The following is a 16,873-nucleotide window of genomic DNA, read 5'->3' as shown; positions in this document are numbered from 1 at the left end:
GTGGGGTGCCGGGAGCCCACGGCTTTGGGGTCCCCGCAGAAGAGCAGTGAGGGAGGAAGCACTCAGCACCTGCCTGGCTGTGACGAGCCATGCTTAAGGGGAAGGGGAAGTAGGAGAAGAGGATTGGGGAGGAGGAGGTGACATTTATTTTTCTCATTAGGACAAAGCAGGGAGGAGGGTCCCAGGCCTGGGCGAAACCTGGGGGCAGGAGTGGGGTGCTGATGCCCCAGTGACCCTCCAACACCACGGAATTAGGAGCTGGACAGTGCCCCTGCCCCGGGGATGGGGCGATGGGGGGACCCCCAAGGCTCCTCTCGCAGAGGTCCCGGTTGTTTTTGGGAGGAGCTCAGGAGCAGCTGTTCCTCCGCCGGCGCAGTAGAGCGGTGTGCGGGCTCCTCTCCTCCTCTTGGTCGCTCTCACAGCAGCGCTGGGGGCACAGGGGGGCTGCAGGGCAGCGACAGGACTTCCCCCAGAGCAGAGCACAGCATCCCACCAGTTCCATACCCACCACACTCCCCTCATCCCATCCCAGCAACAGGGGGCCCCACGCTCTGCCCCTCCTGCCCAAAACTGGGGTTCTGCAGCACGGAGGGTACTGCCATCGAGAGAGACCCCCCAGATCCCTTCTCCCCCCTCCCCAGGCCGTGCTGGGTGGGATCTGGGGGCTCCCGGGGGCTCACCAGCTCCTGGTCCTCGCGGCCGAGGCGGCAGAGCGGCCGCGTGCGGCGCAGGCGGTTGCAGGCGGACACGGTGTTGTAGGAGAGCTACGGGGGGACAGGAAAGGGAGGGGGTCCGAGGTGGGGGTCCCTCCCCAGATCCCCAAATCTACCCCCCCGGGGGACTCCGGGGTGCTGGGACGCCACGGCCGGGCACCTTCCACTTCCTCCGGGCGTTGAACTTGCGGAAGTTTCTCATGTTGATGGAGGAACGGCTCCGGCTCAGCGCCTGCTTCCCGCTCAGGGGCTGCGGGGACGAGGACGTGGCACCGTCACCGTGTCCCCAGCGTGCTGCCAGGCCCCTGCCAGCCCCAGCCCCTGCCAGCCCCAGCCCCTGCCAGCCCCAGCCCCTGCCAGGCCCTGCCCCTGCCAGCCCCTGCCCCTGCCGCTCACCTTGATCCAGGGGTGGCGCAGGCACTGGGCCGCGCTCATGCGGCGCCTGCGGCACAAAGGGAGGTTGGGGTTGGGGGTCCCGGCCCCACCGGGGCATGGGGATGGTGGGGACAGAGAGGGGAACCAGATGGAAGTGGAGATGGGGGGGATGGAGATCTGGATGAGATGGAGATGGAAATAGAGATGGGATGGGAAGGAGATGATGGGGATGGAGATGGGGACAGGAATGGGATGGGATGGGATGGGATGGGATGGGATGGGATGGGATGGGATGGGATGGGATGGGGATGGGGATGGGGATGGGGATGGGAACGGGAATGGGATGGAGATGGAAAGAGAGATGGGGATGATGGAGGTGGCGATGGGGATGAAGATGAGTTTGGGGCCAGGATGAGATGGAGATGGGGATGGGGATGATGAAGACGGGGACGTTGGAGGTGGAGATAACGGAGGTGGAGGTGGGGGTGGAGAAGGGAAGGAGATGGATGGGATGGCAATGGGGCCTCACTCTGGCTCCTTCACCAGCAGCTGGCGGATGAAGTCCTTGGCCATCTCCGAGGTCTGGCTGAAGCAGCGCTCCTCGAACTCGTAGGCACCAGCCACAACGTTGGAGAGGGTCTCAGCATCCGTCTCACCCTGGAAGGGGGACAGGCCACTGAGCCTGTGGGGACACAACAGAGCTACTGAGTGCCAGGACGGCACTGCCTCGGCCGCCCCGGCACCCACAGCGTCCCTGTGCCTCAGTTTCCCCCAGCCACAGGGAGCACTGCCCCATACTCACAGAATGTAGGTGATGACTCCGATGCTCCTGAAATGCAGAGGTGGGCATCAGGTGCTGCCCTGGGACCCCCATGCCCTGCGGCACCCGGGGGTCCCTCCTCACCCACCAGCTCAGCCTGTTGCCCCCCCCAGGTCCTGGCTGCTCACCACATGTCTGTCGCGGGGCTCAGCGGCTCATAATTGATCACTTCAGGAGCTGGGGGCAAACACAGAGCCAGGGTGGACGTTGGAGGGACAGGGGGACAGGAGCACGCCTGCATGGCCATCCCCACCCCTGGCTGAGCAGCTCAGCAGTGCAGGGACCCCCAGGGACGTGCCAGCCCCCTACCAATGTACTGGGGGGTCCCACAGAGGCTCTTGAAGGTGACGCCATCCTCCAGCTGCTGGGCCAGCCCGAAGTCGATGATCTTGATCAGAGGCTTGGGGACATCCTTGTCCTGCAGCATGATGTTCTCGGGCTGTGGGAACAGGGCCGGGCACAGGGGGTGATGGAGGGGTGGTGGGGGTCCCAGGGGGTGATGGGGGTCCCAGGGGGTGATGGGGGTCCCAGGGGGTGATGGAGGGGTGATGGGGGTCCCAGGGGGTGATGGGGGTCCCAGGGGGTGATGAAGGGGTGATGGGGGTCCCAGGGGATGATGGAGGGGTGGTGGGGGTCCCAGGGGGTGATGGAGGGGTGATGGGGGTCCCAGGGGGTGATGGAGGGGTGATGGGGGTCCCAGGGGGTGATGGGGGTCCCAGGGGGTGATGGAGGGGTGATGGGTTTCACAGGGGGTGATGGGGGTCCCAGGGGGTGATGGAGGGGTGGTGGGGGTCCCAGGGGGTGATGGAGGGGTGGTGGGGGTCACAGGGGGTGATGGAGGGGTGGTGGAGGTCCCAGGGGGTGATGGGGGTCCCAGGGGGTGATGGGGGTCACAGGGGGTGATGGAGGGGTGATGGGGGTCACAGGGGGTGATGGGGGTCCCAGGGGGTGATGGAGGGGTGATGGGGGTCACAGGGGGTGATGGGGGTCCCAGGGGGTGATGGAGGGGTGGTGGGGGTCACAGCAGCCCCCCGGGAAGCTGAGAAGAGCAGGAGCAGGGCTCTGGAGAGGCCTGGCAGTGCCTGGATCCTCAGGGAGTGAGGCTGGGGGGTCCCATGGGCACCTTGAGGTCGAAGTGAGCGATGAGGCGGGCGTGCAGGTATTCCACCCCACACAGGATCTGCCCCAGGAAGCCGATGGCCTCCTCCTCTGACAGCATCTCCTTCTCCGCTATGAAGTCGAAGAGCTCCCCACCGCTGACCCTGCGCAGGGCGGGGACAGGAGAGCTCGGCCACCCCCAACCCGCGGCACAAGAAACGGCGTCACCCCCACCGGGAGCCCACTCACAGCTCCAGGACGAGCACCACCTCGGCCGTGCTGGCGAAGAGCTGCTGGAGCTGGATGATGTTGGGATGGTGGAGCCGGCGGAGGATGGCGACCTCCCGCTCCACCTGCGGCCGCTCCACGCCCAGGCGGCCGGCCTGGCCCCGCCGCGTCTTCACGAACTTGGCGGCGTAGAAGGAGCCGGTGCTGCGCTGGCGGCAGCGCCTCACCACGCCGAAGTGGCCGCTGCAGCGAGAGCCGGGCTGGGCACGGCTGGGCTGCCCCCGGGCCGGGGAGGAACCCACAAATCCGGGCACCCCTGGGGCTCCGGTGGAGCTGGGGTCGCTGCCTGTGCCCCGCTGGACCTGCCTGCATCCCTGCGTGCCCCGTGCTCACCTGCCTGCGACCTGCTCACCTGGGCTGGGTCCTGCTCGCCTGCCTGCGACCTGCTCGCCTGCCTGCGACCTGCTCACCTGGGCTGGGTCCTGCTCACCTGGGCTGGGTCCTGCTCACTGGGCTGGGTCCTGCTCACCTGCCCAGATCCCCCTCACCTGCCCGGATCCCCCTCACCTGCCTGATCCAACTCACCTGCCCAGGTCCCCCTGCCCAGATCCCCCTCACCTGCCTGGATCCCTCTCACCTGCCCAGATCCCCCTCACCTGCCCAGATCCCCCTCACCTGCCCGGATCCCCCTGCCCAGATCCCCCTCACCTGCCCAGGTCCCCTTCACCTGCCCGGATCCCCCTGCCCAGGTCCTGCTCACCTGCCCAGATCCCCCTGACCTGCCCGGATCCTCCTGACCTGCCTGGATCCCTCTCACCTGCCCGGATCCCCCTGCCCAGATCCCCCTCACCTGCCCGGATCCCCCTGACCTGCCCGGATCCCCCTGCCCAGATCCCCCTCACCTGCCCGGATCCCCCTCACCTGCCTGGATCCCCCTGCCCAGATCCTCCTCACCTGCCTGGATCCCCCTGACCTGCCTGGATCCATCTCACCTGCCCGGATCCCCCTGCCCAGATCCTCCTCACCTGCCTGGATCCCCCTGCCCAGGTCCTGCTCACCTGCCCAGCTTCTCCAGCAGCTCATACGTGTCCTCCAGGTTGCCCAGCTTTGGGGGGGCTGCCGGGCCCTCGCTCCCCTCGCCCTCCCTGGGCTCAGCCACGTCCTGCGAGGCAGCACCGGGACCCGGCTCAGCCCCTGCCCAGCCCGGGGGGTGCAGAACCCCCCAGGACCCTCCAAGGGCATTTCCCCAGTGCCGCATCAGAGCTCAGGCCCTGCCCACTCCTTCCACATTACACTAAATTCGTCAGAACGTGGAAATTTGGAGACTTTCAGCCCTGGAGAAGGACGTGCAGGAGCTGCTCAGGGGGTTTGGGAACGGGGTAGGAGCAGGAGAGGGGCCCCCAGCAGCCTCACTGCGCTCGGGGTGCCAAATGCAGAGGAAACACAACATTTGGGTTTGTTTTTGAAGCGGGTTAATAGGAGATGGAACCCAGTGAGGCCAGCCCAGCCAGTGCCAGCCCCCTGGCAGTGCCCCCCACAGCCCTGGCTCACCTGGGCGCTGTCAGGGGCGCCCCTCAGCCCCCCGGCAGCCAGGACCTGGCTGCTCTCGGCCATCCCTGCAAGGCAAGAAGGGTGAGGGTCAGTGGCTCTGCAGGGCAGCTCCTGGCAGCAGTGGGGGCACAGGCGTGGGCACAGGCGTGGGCACAGCGGGGAGGTGCCAGGAGCCTCCTCTGTGCCCAAGAGAGACGATGCCACCGCTCTGGGAGGGACCCTGCTGCTGGCCAAGGGGTGACAGTGGGACAGGAGGGTCAGGAGGGGAAAAAATGGATCGAGGAGAGGAAGAGGAAGAGGAAGAGGAAGAGGAAGAGGAAGAGGAAGAGGAAGAGGAAGAAAGAAGAAGAAAGAAGAAGAAGAAGAAGAAAAAGAAGAAGAAGAAGAAAGAAGAAGAAGAAGAAGAAAAAGAAGAAGAAGAAGAAAGAAGAAGAAGAAGAAGAAAAAGAAGAAGAAGAAGAAAGAAGAAGAAGAAGAAGAAAAAGAAGAAGAAGAAGAAGAAGAAGAAGAAAAAGAAGAAGAAGAAGAAGAAGAAGAAGAAAAAGAAGAAGAAGAAGAAAGAAGAAGAAGAAGAAGAAAAAGAAGAAGAAGAAGAAGAAGAAGAAGAAAAAGAAGAAGAAGAAGAAAGAAGAAAGAAGAAGAAGAAGAAGAAGAAAAAGAAGAAGAAGAAGAAAGAAGAAAGAAGAAGAAGAAGAAGAAGAAGAAGAAGAAAGAAGAAAGAAGAAGAAGAAAGAAGAAGAAGAAGAAGAAGAAAGAAGAACGAGGAGGAGGAGGAGGAGGAGGCAGAAGCCTCCTGTGCTGAATGCCCAGGCCCCTGTTCCCATCTCCCGTGCCGCTGGAGGGAGGGATGCTGAAGGAAGATGTTGCTGAGCTTTTACTTTTCATTATCCCGCTCCGATTTGATTAGTAATAAATGCAATTAATTTCCCCAAGCTGAGTCCCTTTTGCCCACGACATTGAGAGGAATGTGGGATTTGTCTTTCCAAACCAGCTGTGGCTCTGCTGGTGGAGAAAACCAGCACTGGGAGAGAAAAGGAACAATGGGAAGGATTCCGCAGATTGATGAATGGAAAAAGAGTTTTTCTTTTCCAAACAAACCTTAGGTTTGCTGATAAATGAAACTGGATTTTGAAACAATGAGGAAAAGCCCTAAATTCCATAAGAATTAAAAATGAAAAAGGAGGGGAATTCTTTCGTATCCATTAGAGGGGAATCTTTGTATCGGACATTTTGGAAAGTCTGAACCTCTCAAGCACCTCAGAAATGGGGAAAGAGAGAAGGGAAATGAGGCCAGGAAATTGGGATAAAAATTGGGATCAAAATTGGGATAAAAATTGGGATCAAAATTGGGATAAAAATTGGGATCAAAATTGGGATAAAAATTGGGAATGCCCCGTGGCCTCTCCCTTTATTCAAATAAAATAAAAACTCTCCTCTGATGTTTGTGGATTCATTTTCCTGACAACATTAACGGGTGAGCGACCCCTCCCTGCCCTGACCCCCCCCCAGAGCCCTTTGTTCTTGATGTAAAAATTAAATTGTGGATGTAAAAATGAAATTAAAAGTTAAAAATGGCTGTTAAAGTACGCAGACATCGAGTAGAAAAATCACAACCTTTTGTTTCTATAATTATAATATGAAGGTGTAAAAATTAAATTAAGTTGATGCAAAAATGAAATTAAAAGTTAAAATAGATGTTGAAGTACACAGGCAATAAGTAGAAAATAATAAAGGTATGTTTCTATAGTTATAAATAAGAATATGCCTTAAGTAAAGTGAAAAACTGTTGATAAGACAGTGAAGAGTCTATATTATAGTAATGTGATTCTTTAAAGTTAAAAATTGATGTAAAATTAGATTAAAATTTAAAAATGGATGTTGAAGTGCACAGACATTAAGTAACAAAATCATTAACTTATGTTTCTATAATTATAAGTAAAAATATGCCCTAAGTGAGTGAGAAACTGTGTTAAATAAGATGGTGAAGAGTCTATAGTATAGTAATGTGATTTTATAAAGTTGATGTAAAAATTAAATTAAAAGTTAAAAATGGATGTTAAAGTATATAGACATTAAGTAGAAAAATCATTAACTTATTTTTCTATAGTTGTAAAAATATGCCTTGAGTGAGTGAGAAACTGTGTTAGAAAAGAGGTGGGGTTTATTTATAGTAAAGTGAATATATAAAAGTTAAAAGTTGATGTAAAAATAAATTTAAAATTAAAAATGGATGTAAAATAAAGTGCACAGACATTAAGTAGAAAAATCATTAACTTATGTTTCTATAATTATAAGTAAAAATATGCCTTAAGTGAGTGAGAAACTGTGTTAGAAAAGATGGTGAAGAGTCTATAGTATAGTAATGTGAATCTTTAAAAATTGATGTAAAAATTAGATTAAAATTTAAAAATTGATGTTGAAGTACACAGATATTAAATAGAAAAATCGTAAGCTTATGTTTCTATAATTATAAGTAAAAATATGTTTTGAGTGAGTGAGAAACTGTTTGATAAGGTGGCGAAAAGTCCTTAGTATAGTAATGTTATTCTTTAAAGCTAAAAGTTGATGTAAAATTAGATTAAAATTTAAAAATGGATGTTGAAGTACACAGACATTAAGTAGAAAAACCATTAACTTATGTTTCCATAATTATAAGTAAAAATATGCCCTAAGTGAGTGAGGAACTGTGTTAGAAAAGATGGTGAAGAGTCTATAGTAATGTGAATATATAGAGTTAAAAGCTGAAAAGTCACAATAGAAGCACATGTGCATACGTGCAACAGCAGCCTGTTAAATAAAAATAACCACAGTGCAGAAAAAGTGAATAAAGGTGATGAGTTAGAAAAGCAAAATAAACCTTGTAGACACTGGCCATTAAATTCAAAAGTTATATATTGTTTTGGAGCAAAGAGATGGTGACCGCTTCGTGCCACGGTTGGATGTTTCCTCTAAAACCTCACAGCCTCCAAGAATAATGTTTATCCACGCAATAAATCATTGTATGTTGGAATTGGAGGTATTGATGATTCCCAGATTGTAAAAGTCTCTGTCTTTCTGCCCCGCTGCCAAAAAAGTCATAATTGGTCTGTGCTGGTTTCCAGGTTGTTTATTCTGTTTATCTCTCACATGTTCTGCTGCCCTGCCCAGCTCTGTCCTGCAGGGCAGCGTGTGGGGCTCTGCCCTCAGTGGGATGTGACAAACATTAAATACCAGAAACTCCCTTTGCTATATTTACAATAATATGCCAGTATTTATCATTTATATTGAACAGTGTCTCCAGCCTAAACCAACAGAAAAATGCCAACACCACAGTGAGACATGGAGGGCATGAAGAAGGAGAAAAAGGACAAGGCACACCCAATTTCCTCCAGCTTGTCCCCTTTGGACCCCTCATCTAGAATTCTAAAATTTTACTTTTGCATCCGTGCCACACTTAATTATTACTGATATCAAACACTCAGAGCTGGCAATTCATCCTGTAAGACTGAAAACTCTTTTCCATGGACAGAGATCCCAGCCAGTGTCTCTGGGGGCTCTGTCTGGGGGGGTCCCAGCGCAGCCAGAGGGAATTCCTGGGTTCCCACAGTTGTAGGGTCGGTGACAGCCCCGCGCCTTTGCTGCAGGGGCAGAGGGAGCAGCCGGAGTGCCCAGAATGGGACATTTTGTCCCCAGCCCCGGCCTTGGGGACATCTCAGCGTCCCCACCTGCGTGTCCCCAGGAGCAGAAATGTCCCTGGGCTGGGCTGGGCTGTGGGGTCCAGCGGGAAGGAGACGGGGATGGAGATGTTGGAACTTCTGCAGGAAAATCCAGGGGCGTTCTGGAGGGATCTGAGCCCCACAGGGACGGCGATGGGGACAGGGACAGGGGCTAGGATGGGGACAGGGACAGGGACAGGGGCTGGGATGGGGACAGGGATGGGGACAGGGATGGGGACAGGGACAGGAACAGGGGCTGGGATGGGGACAGTGATGGGGACAGGGACAGGGACAGGGACAGGGACAGGGACAGGGGCAGGGACAGGGACAGGGACAAGGATGGGACAGGGATGGGACTGGGACAGGGGGACAGGGAGAGGGACAGGGACAGGAACAGGGATGGGGATAGGGACAGGGACAGGAATAGGGATGGGGACAGGGACAGGGACAGTCCTGCCCTGAGGACAGAGGCACATCCCGCTGCTGGACGCCGTTCCCAGCCCCATGGGCTGTGCTGCACCAAACAGGACCTGGGACCCTTCCTGTCCCCCCCCGGGACCCCAAAGGACACCCTGTGGTCCCCAAGCCCCGTTCCCCTCCAGCCTCTCCCCCTGCCAGCCCAGCTGTGCCCCCTTACCGTCCCCGAGCCTTCCTCCACATCCAGCAGCGCCTCTTCCTCACTCCCCAGCCCGCAGCCAGCACCGGGGACAGTCCGTGCCTGCCCTGGCTGTCCCCTGGCCCCCGGGGCCCCCGGGGCACCCTGGCACGGCCCGGAGCTGGCCCACCCCCGGCGGGTACGTGCCCGGGGGCGGCTGCGGCTGAAGCCGGGCCAAGCTCCCCGGCCGTGTGACGTGTCCGTGGGGGACAGACAGTGTGTCTGTTTGTCCCCTGGGGATGGACAGCAGCAGCTGATGCCCCCGTGCCTTGCCAGGCACGCCCTGGCATTGTGCTGCTTTGGAAAGGAGGGAAACTGAGGCACGGGTGGCCACAGGTCCCGGAGGAAACCGCTGAGCTCCTGGGCAGAACGGGACCCACGGGGGCTGCGGGGACAGAGGGTCCTGTCCCACCACGCCACTCAGCAGGAAAACCAGCCCGGCCTCGGCACCGGCTGCCCAAAAACGAGCTGCCGGCTCAGCATCCAACTTCCAACAAACCCCGGTGCACCCCAAAACCCCCCCCAACCAAGGCCAGCCCCGAAGCTGGCGTGCCACGGGCACCTGGGACCCCTCACCTCCAGCTCCAGCCTTCCTCCAGCAGCCCTGGCAGCGCCAGGATCTTCCTCACCTTCCTCAGCGCCGCATTCCCGGGGAGCGGGGCAGGCTCCGGCTCTTTGCCTTCCTCCTCCCGCCGGCTCTCGAGAGCAGCCCCGGCTCTGAGGAGGAGCCCAAAAAAGCCTTTTTAGGACCAAATCCTGCTGGTTGCAGGCTCAGCTCGTTGCGGAGCGGCCGGGACACGACGGGACGAGCCGCGGGCGGGCGATGCCGCCGGTCAGCGCCTCTCCCCCGTGCCCGTGGGGATGGCAAACAGGAAGCCTGGCTGCCACCGCCACGGGAAACGCGCGGGGCCGTGAAGGTTTTGGGGAGGGACGAGTTTTTTTAGGTGGAGGCAGCCGGGGGGCACCGGGCACCGCCCCGGGGCTCGCGGAGCCGCCGCACGGTGAGCCCGTCCCTGCTCCCGGTGCGATGGATGAGCCGCTCCCAGCCCTTCTCCTTGGCCTAATTCCCCAGCCATGGGCTTGGCACGGCTCTCCCTGGCTCCAGCTGGAGCCTGGCACCGCCTGGGCCGAGCGTGGCAGCGGACACGGGGCAGGGCAGCCGGGCTGCTGCTCCCCACAGCGGCGCTGGTGCCCCCAGGATGGCCCAGGACAGCCCAGGACGGCCCAGAACGGCCCAGAACGGCCCAGGACAGCCCAGGATGGCCCAAAACGGCCCAGAACGGCCCAGAATGGTCCAGAACGGCCCAGGACGGCCCAGAACAGTCCAGAACGGCCCAAAACGGCCCACAACGGCCCACAACAGCCCACAACGGCCCAGAATGGCCAAGAACAGCCCAGAACATCCAAGAACAGTCCAGGACAGCCCAGAACAGTCCAGGTCAGCCCAGAACTGCCCAGAACGGTCCAGAATGGCCCAGAACAGCCCAAAATGGCCCAGAACAGCCCCAAATGGCCCAGAACGGTCCAGAATGGCCTAGAACAACCCAGAACGGCCCAGAACAGTCCAGGACAGCCCAGAACGGCCCAGAATGGCCCAGCTCGGGCACCCAGAGCCTGAGGAGGGGAATGGTGCTGGTTTACACCGTGCCAGGACTGAATCTGGGCTCCTGGGGTGAGCCTGGGCCCAGCAAGACTGCTGTCCCCTCGGAGCCTGCTGTCCCCATGGAGCTCTGCTGTCCCCTCGGAGCCTACTGTCCCCTCGGAGCCTACTGTCCCCTCGGAGCCTGCTGTCCCCATCCTGCTCTGCTGTCCCCATGGAGTTCTGCTGTCCCCATCCTGCTCTGCTGTCCCCACAGAGCCTCCTGTCCCCTCTGATCTCTGCTGTCCCCTCTGCTGTCCCCAGCACTGGCAGGTCCCATGGTGCAGACAGAAAGGGACAATGCCACCTTTGCAGGCTTGGATGTGCTGGTGGCCAGGTGGCCACAGTCCCCTCCTCGCCACGGCGCAGCCTGTCCCGAGGCTGCCGCTGTCACCTGGCTGTCACCCCGGGGCCACCAGGCCACCTTCCCGTGACGTTTCCCCGTCACGCTCTCGCAGCTTTGGTCGCTGCTTCCTTCCTGTGGCGGGCAGCAGAGGCAGAGCACAGCAGGGCAGAGGTGCTGCCTCACCCTGCGTGTCCCCTGCGTGTCCCCTGCCCGTCCCCTGCCCGTCCCCTGCCCGTCCCCTGCCCCTGCATCACCAGCCACGGACACCCAGAGCCCCGCGGGGCCGAGCAGAGGTAGGAGCCTGAGCTGGGGCTGGGGTTGGGTTTGCAGCGAGGCCAAGGAGCAAACCCTGAGCAGGGATGCTCCCCCTGCCCAAAGGCAGGACAACAGGCACGATAATGGGGTGAAAAGAGAAGGTTTGGGGTCCCCTGCCCACAGCAGCCCTTCCCCTCTCCAAAGGGGGAAGTTCAGCCCGGAAATGTCTCAGGGAGCGAAGCTTTCAGCCCGTTTCAGCACTGAGCTGACTCGTTCCAGGCTCAGGAGCGCAGGGTTTCAGAGGCACATCCTGCCCCCGGCAGCAAATCCCCCTGAGCTGCCCCACCTGGGATGGGGAGCGGGGCTGAGCCCAGACCCCTGCCCAGCACCCCCACCCAGCTGGGGGATGCACGGCGAGCTCAGGACTGGCATTGTCCCCACAGCCTGGCGTGCCCGGGCAGGAGCTGACCCGAATTCTCCTCGGCAGCACTCCCCGAGCTGGGTCACAGCAGTTTGGGATGTTTTGTTTGTCTTTGTCACCTCACCTCCCGCTGCCTGCAGGGCCGGGCTGGGCACGGCCCTGGGTTAAAGGTGGAGCTGGGGTGCCTTTGCTGGATCCCCTCGTTCTCAGACAAGCCTCGACCCACTCCCCTGACTCAGCTTTGCCTCCCAGATCCAACCAGCCCCAGCATTTCCCACCCCCTCACGCTTCTGCTGGGGATTAGCGTTGTTTTGCTGGGTGTTGGCAGCTCAGGGTCAAGCTCAAGGTCCCTCGGGAGCTGCTCAGCCTCTCCCTCCCCTACCCAGGGCTGGCCTGACACGCTGGGGACTTCAGAGGGGCTGGAGCATTCACAGGCTCTGTCCTCAGCTCCTCCCCACCTACATCTCTGTCCCCAGGGCTTTTCTCTTTTGGGGTCCCCAGGTCCCTCCCCATCATGCAGGCACAGGGAGAATTCTCTCCCTGGGGAGAATCGGGGTGCTGAGCCTGGGGAGCACAAGGTGAAGGTGAAGCTTCCCCAGGTTGTTGGTGCAGGGCCGGCGGGGGTGTCTTGGAGCCCCCAGACTCGCCAGTGCTCCCCTCAAAGGAGCCCCCCCTGCCCTGAGCCTTTTCCTCCCCACTCCCTGTGACAGGGCACTCCATGGATGACGACCGTGACCGTCCCCTCTTCATCACCTTCAAGCCCTTTGGTGAGGACAGCACAGCCAGAGCCGAGGCAGCACCCAACAGAACCCCCAGCCAGCCCCAGGGGGCAGAGCAGGCGCCGGGACACCACAGCAGGCATGGCAAGGTAGGACAGGGGGACACGAGGGGGTCACGAGGGGGACATCAGGGGGGACACGAGGGGGACACGAGCCCAGCTCACCACCCCACACCCTTGGGGCCATGTCCTCACGGGCTGCACTGGGAGCAGAACATCCTCACCTGAGCTCCCGGGGCTGTTCCCTTCCCTGCAGGTGTCTCCAGGCTTCTGGGCACCTCCAGCAGCCCAGCCCCCGGCTGCCGGGGAGCCGTGGCTGGAGCAGGAGGCCCTGCGTGCCCTCACCAGGCTGTGGTTTGAGCAGACACAAGCCCAGAGGTTGGGGCCCGAGGGGGAGTTCCCCCCGTGGTTCCACGGCTTCATCAGCCGCAGGTGAGCCAGGGGAGGCCAGGGCGGGGAGCAGGGCCGGTGTCCCCAGCCCTGGGCTCCTAAACAGGGAGCTGGACTCCCGGATCACCCCAAGGGGGTGAGCTTGAAGGGCTCGGTGTCCCTTCCCGCAGGGAGGCAGAGGAGCTGCTGCAGGATCAGCCCCTGGGCTGTTTCCTGGTCCGCTTCAGCGAGAGCACCGTGGGCTTCGTCCTCTCCTACAGGTGAGGGGCCCAGCCCTGCCCGAGGCAGCGGCCGAGGAGCTCAGTCCCCTCCCGTGCCATGCCATGCCGTGCCATGCCGTGCCGTGCCGTGCCGTGCCGTGCCAGCCCTTCTCCCGGCAGGGGCAGGGAGCGCTGCCGGCACTTCGTGCTGGACCAGCTGCCGGACGGGCGCTACGTGATCCTGGGGGAGCGCAGCGCCCACGCCGAGCTGGCCGGGCTGCTGCAGCACCACGCCACGGCCCCGGTGACGCCGTACCACGAGTTCCTCACCGTGCCCCTGCCCTGCGGACGGGTGAGTCCCGGGAGAGCCCCCAGAGCCCCCTGAGCCCCATTCCGGCTGCACGGACCGGGGGATTTGCCCAAACAGCCAAGAGGAGTCCAAGCATCACGTCGGAAGCACCGTGGCTAGCGGAGCAAGGAGCCAGCGCCCGGCTGGGTGTGCGCTGCCCACGCACCCATCCCGCATCTCTCTGCTCTCCCTGCAGAAGGAGAAGCCCCCAGGGCGGACACAGCCCCCGGCTGGCAGCGATGCTGCACGTTCCCCACCGAGCCAAGCCCCAGCGAAGCTCCCAGAGCACCGCTCCGTGTGCCTGGAGTCCGCCAGGGCCGAGGGCAGCTCCGCCAGGGAGGTAACAGGGCAGAGGGGATGGAGGCGCTTCCCAAAAACAGGAGGCACCCTCCCGTGGAGGCGGGGAGATGCAGTGACACCCACTCCCAGCCCTCACCTCTGTCCTGCCCCATCTCTCCCCCAGGCTCCCGGTGCTCCGCCGCCATCGCTCCCGGCCAAGACCGGCTCCCGGGGGTGGGCTCGGGGGCTGCGCAGCCCCTCCGGCAGCGCGGCAGCAGCACCCGAGCCTTCCTATGCCCAGGTGCACAAAGAACCCGCCCGCCCCGAGCCCCACGAGGCCAAGTACCAGCAGCTCATGTGCTTCCACATCTACGCCGAGCCCCGCGAGGAGGAGATCGCCCCCAGCCCCCCCAAGCCCCAGGAACCCAGCCCCGAGGGTCCCATCCCCGAGGGACCCATCCCCGAGGGTCCCATCCCCGAGGGTCCCATCCCCAAGGGACCCATCCCCGAGGATTCCAGCCCCGAGGGTCCCATCCCCTTCTACGCCATGGCCCGCGGCTGGAGCCCCCGCACCGGCCCCGAGGAGAACATCTACTCCGAGGTGGGGCTGGCCCGGCAGGATGCGCCTGCTCGGCTCCCCAGGGCACCCCAAAACGCCTTCTCCACGCTGCCCCCCAAAGCCTGGCCCCACCGCCGGCTCTTCCGCAGCGTTTCCAGCCAGGACGGCGAGAGGAGGCAGCTGGCAGCGGCTCCCAGCAGGGAGAGGAAGGGCGCAGGAGCTTCCAGCACGGGCACACAGGTGGGTCCCCGAGGCAGGTCATTGCTCTGGAGCTCAGCCCCAAACCGAGGGAAAGGCTCCAGGAGGCTGAGGGATCAGGGTTTGCTCCACGCCAGGAGCACAGGGAACCTGGAATGGTTTGGGATGGAAATGGCCCATCCCATTCCACCCTCTGCCAGGGGCAGCGACACCTTCCATGATGCTCCCAGCCCTGTCCAACCTGACCTGGAACACTTCCAGGGATGGGGCAGCCACAGCTTCTCTGGGCAACTTGTGCCAGGGCCTCCCCACCCTCACAGGGAAGAATTCCTTCCCAAAATCCCACTGATCCCTGCCCTCTGGCAGTGGGAGGCCATTCCTTCCCAAAATCCCATCCATCCTTGCCCTATGGCACTGGGAAGCCATTCCTTCCCAAAATCCCATCCATCCCTGCCCTCTGGCAGTGGGAGGCCATTCCTTCCCAAAATCCCACCCATCCCGACCCTTTGGCAGTGGGAAGCCATTCCTTCCCAAAATCCCACTGATCTCTGCCCTATGGCAGTGGGAGGCCATTCCTTCCCAATATCTCCCCCAATCCCGACCCTCTGGCACTGGGAAGCCATTCCCCCTGTCCTGTCACTCCAGGCCCTTGCAAAATCCGGGTCCCTGTCCCTGTCCCGAGCAAAGCCAAGGGCTGGGAGGGTGAAAGACCAACCTTGTGCTGTTTCCTGGCTCTCAAATCCACCCATCCCTGGGAATGCCCCAGGCTGCTGTGAGCCCTGAGCTGGAGCTGGATGATCCCGTGTACAGCAGCACCGCCAGGGACGTGGCTGAGAACGTGTACGAGCAGCTGCCCGGGCACTGCCCCTGAGCCACTGCACAGCTGGGCTCAGACAGCACCCGGCTCCCAGGCAGGAGGAACCTCAGCCTCCAGCTCACTGCAAAGCCCTTGGCCCTGGCAGGAGAGGTCCAAGGCTGCTGGTGGCCCCAGCTGGTGATGCCAATCTGCTCCATGGGGAGATTTTCCAGCTTCCCAACCCCGTGGGATGGCGCAGGGCGAGCAGGGTTACCTCACCCATGAACACATTCCACATTTATCTGTTAATAAAATGACAAAAAGGGCTGTTAGAGGAAAAACAGGGATGGGTTTGGCATCGTTGGTGCATGCAGTTTGGTATCAAATTGGCCAGAAACTGGAGTGATGCTGCACTGAACCTCCCCAGCCTGCAGCCAACACTCCAAGCCCTCCTGCTTCCTCAGGCACAAAATTTGGGGTGGCACCACTGCCCCAGGGCTGTCCCGTGGGGCACAAAGCCTGGCAAGCCACAGTGGACCTGGCAGTGCCAGTGGTGCTCCCAGCTCAACACAAGGAGCCAGGATGGCCAAAGCCATCCTTGGAGGGAAAAGGAGGGTTGGGGGACTGTAGGTGTTTTATCTCTGGGAATATTCACTTCTGACCATTCACAAACCTGAATTTTGTTGCTCTTAGAGGGTTGAAAGCAGAACACGAGCCTTTGGAACTTCCCTTGGTGCTAAACCCAAGCCTTTATCCCAGTGAGAAATGGAAAGGGGAACCTGGGAGCTCCAGCCCCCACACAGGCTGTGCTCCACACTGCAAACTCCCGGGCCAAGAGGGTACCTGGATGAGGATCCGAGCCCCACGGGGTGGAAACGGGGCTGGGTGGGTTCATTTAGAAGTATATTCCTTTATCAAATCTCTTCTGGGAGGATTTCACTGTACATACAAGATATGAATAAATTACTCAACAGTAACTTTTATTCTGATCATTCAAATACTCAAAACAGGCTCTGCAAAGTACTAAACATACAGGGAGCTAAACTAAAAATGAGATTAGTTTAAAATGCTCTAAGAAAAGACTTCATGGGGGTTTGCCTGTTTTTAAGAGGTAACACGGGAGAAAAAACACCTCTTGGGAGTTCTTCTTACCAGAATAACAAATATTGGCCATTTGAGCTGTGGTACAACGAATAAAACCCAGAGTGGTGGGAATATAAATTAAATAACCAGGCCAGCTCTCTGCTCCCTGCAGCATCACATGCTTTGGTGAACAACAACATGATGCCACGGATTTGGATCCATGGATTGGGCCAGCAGAGCTGCACAGGATTTGCAGTCACATCACCTCGACAGAATTCCTTAAATTAAAAAAAAAAACGGTTTGATTTGAAGAAATTAGGGCTGGGCAGTCTCCTCTTCCCAGCCAGGAGGGTAAAGTCAACACTTAATTGAAACAGAATTGATACAAACAAGCTGGGAAAAAGAAATTACAGTTGGCAGCTCTGCTCTGTGTCTGCCCAGAGGA

General features: G+C 59.1%; 2 protein-coding genes across 12 annotated transcripts; one reads left to right on the top strand and one right to left on the bottom strand.

Annotated features, from left to right (window-relative positions):
- Positions 1 to 123: 123 nt before the first annotated feature.
- On the bottom strand, positions 124 to 10,165 carry LOC110471576 (death-associated protein kinase 2). Of its 9 annotated transcripts, none has more exons than XM_085561019.1 (13): positions 9,712 to 10,165; positions 4,786 to 4,850; positions 4,293 to 4,396; positions 3,256 to 3,477; positions 3,032 to 3,170; positions 2,218 to 2,347; positions 2,037 to 2,085; positions 1,891 to 1,917; positions 1,618 to 1,770; positions 1,110 to 1,155; positions 874 to 963; positions 681 to 764; positions 124 to 427 (listed from the first exon to the last, which is right to left on the bottom strand). In XM_085561019.1, the coding sequence occupies exons 2-13, from the start codon at positions 4,846 to 4,848 to the stop codon at positions 347 to 349; spliced, it is 1,188 nt and encodes a 395-aa protein (XP_085417145.1). In that variant the 5' UTR covers positions 4,849 to 4,850; positions 9,712 to 10,165; the 3' UTR covers positions 124 to 346. The 9 variants fall into 9 exon arrangements, with proteins under 9 accessions (XP_085417145.1, XP_085417146.1, XP_085417147.1 ...); XM_085561020.1 differs by having other exon boundaries at positions 9,765 to 10,165; XM_085561021.1 differs by lacking the exon at positions 9,712 to 10,165 and adding an exon at positions 9,118 to 9,338.
- Positions 10,166 to 12,514: 2,349 nt separating this feature from the next.
- SH2D2A (SH2 domain containing 2A) lies at positions 12,515 to 16,708 on the top strand. 3 transcript variants are annotated; one of them, XM_077789301.2, is made up of 7 exons: positions 12,515 to 12,664; positions 12,831 to 13,006; positions 13,135 to 13,224; positions 13,345 to 13,516; positions 13,710 to 13,853; positions 13,977 to 14,591; positions 15,316 to 16,708. In XM_077789301.2, exons 1-7 carry the CDS (start codon positions 12,515 to 12,517, stop codon positions 15,418 to 15,420), a joined length of 1,452 nt encoding a protein of 483 aa, XP_077645427.2. In that variant the 3' UTR covers positions 15,421 to 16,708. The 3 variants fall into 3 exon arrangements, with proteins under 3 accessions (XP_077645427.2, XP_085417141.1, XP_085417140.1); XM_085561015.1 differs by having other exon boundaries at positions 13,977 to 16,708; XM_085561014.1 differs by having other exon boundaries at positions 13,710 to 16,708.
- Positions 16,709 to 16,873: the final 165 nt, after the last annotated feature.

The sequence above is a fragment of the Lonchura striata genome, chromosome 25, assembly GCF_050655825.1.
Source record: "Lonchura striata isolate lonStrDom1 chromosome 25, ASM5065582v1, whole genome shotgun sequence".
In the NCBI taxonomy this organism is placed as follows: domain Eukaryota; kingdom Metazoa; phylum Chordata; class Aves; order Passeriformes; family Estrildidae; genus Lonchura; species Lonchura striata.
The sequence above is the reverse complement of the archived record's forward strand: the minus strand, read 5'-3'. Positions and strand labels throughout refer to the sequence as shown.

What these genes read in the sequence shown, in the direction of transcription:
- LOC110471576 (XM_085561018.1), bottom strand. Translation starts at nt 4,492, where the DNA reads ATGCGGCACTGGGGAAATGCCCTTGGAGGGTCCTGGGGGGTTCTGCAC. An exon ending in CTGCTGGAGAAGCTGGGCAG is followed by an intron (nt 3,478 to 4,292) that starts GTGAGCAGGACC and finishes CTCTCGCTGCAG; the next exon opens with CGGCCACTTCGGCGTGGTGA. An exon ending in GTGGTGCTCGTCCTGGAGCT is followed by an intron (nt 3,171 to 3,255) that starts GTGAGTGGGCTC and finishes CGCCCTGCGCAG; the next exon opens with GGTCAGCGGTGGGGAGCTCT.
- SH2D2A (XM_085561014.1), top strand. Translation starts at nt 12,515, where the DNA reads ATGGATGACGACCGTGACCGTCCCCTCTTCATCACCTTCAAGCCCTTT. An exon ending in CACGGCTTCATCAGCCGCAG is followed by an intron (nt 13,007 to 13,134) that starts GTGAGCCAGGGG and finishes CCCTTCCCGCAG; the next exon opens with GGAGGCAGAGGAGCTGCTGC. An exon ending in GGCTTCGTCCTCTCCTACAG is followed by an intron (nt 13,225 to 13,344) that starts GTGAGGGGCCCA and finishes TTCTCCCGGCAG; the next exon opens with GGGCAGGGAGCGCTGCCGGC.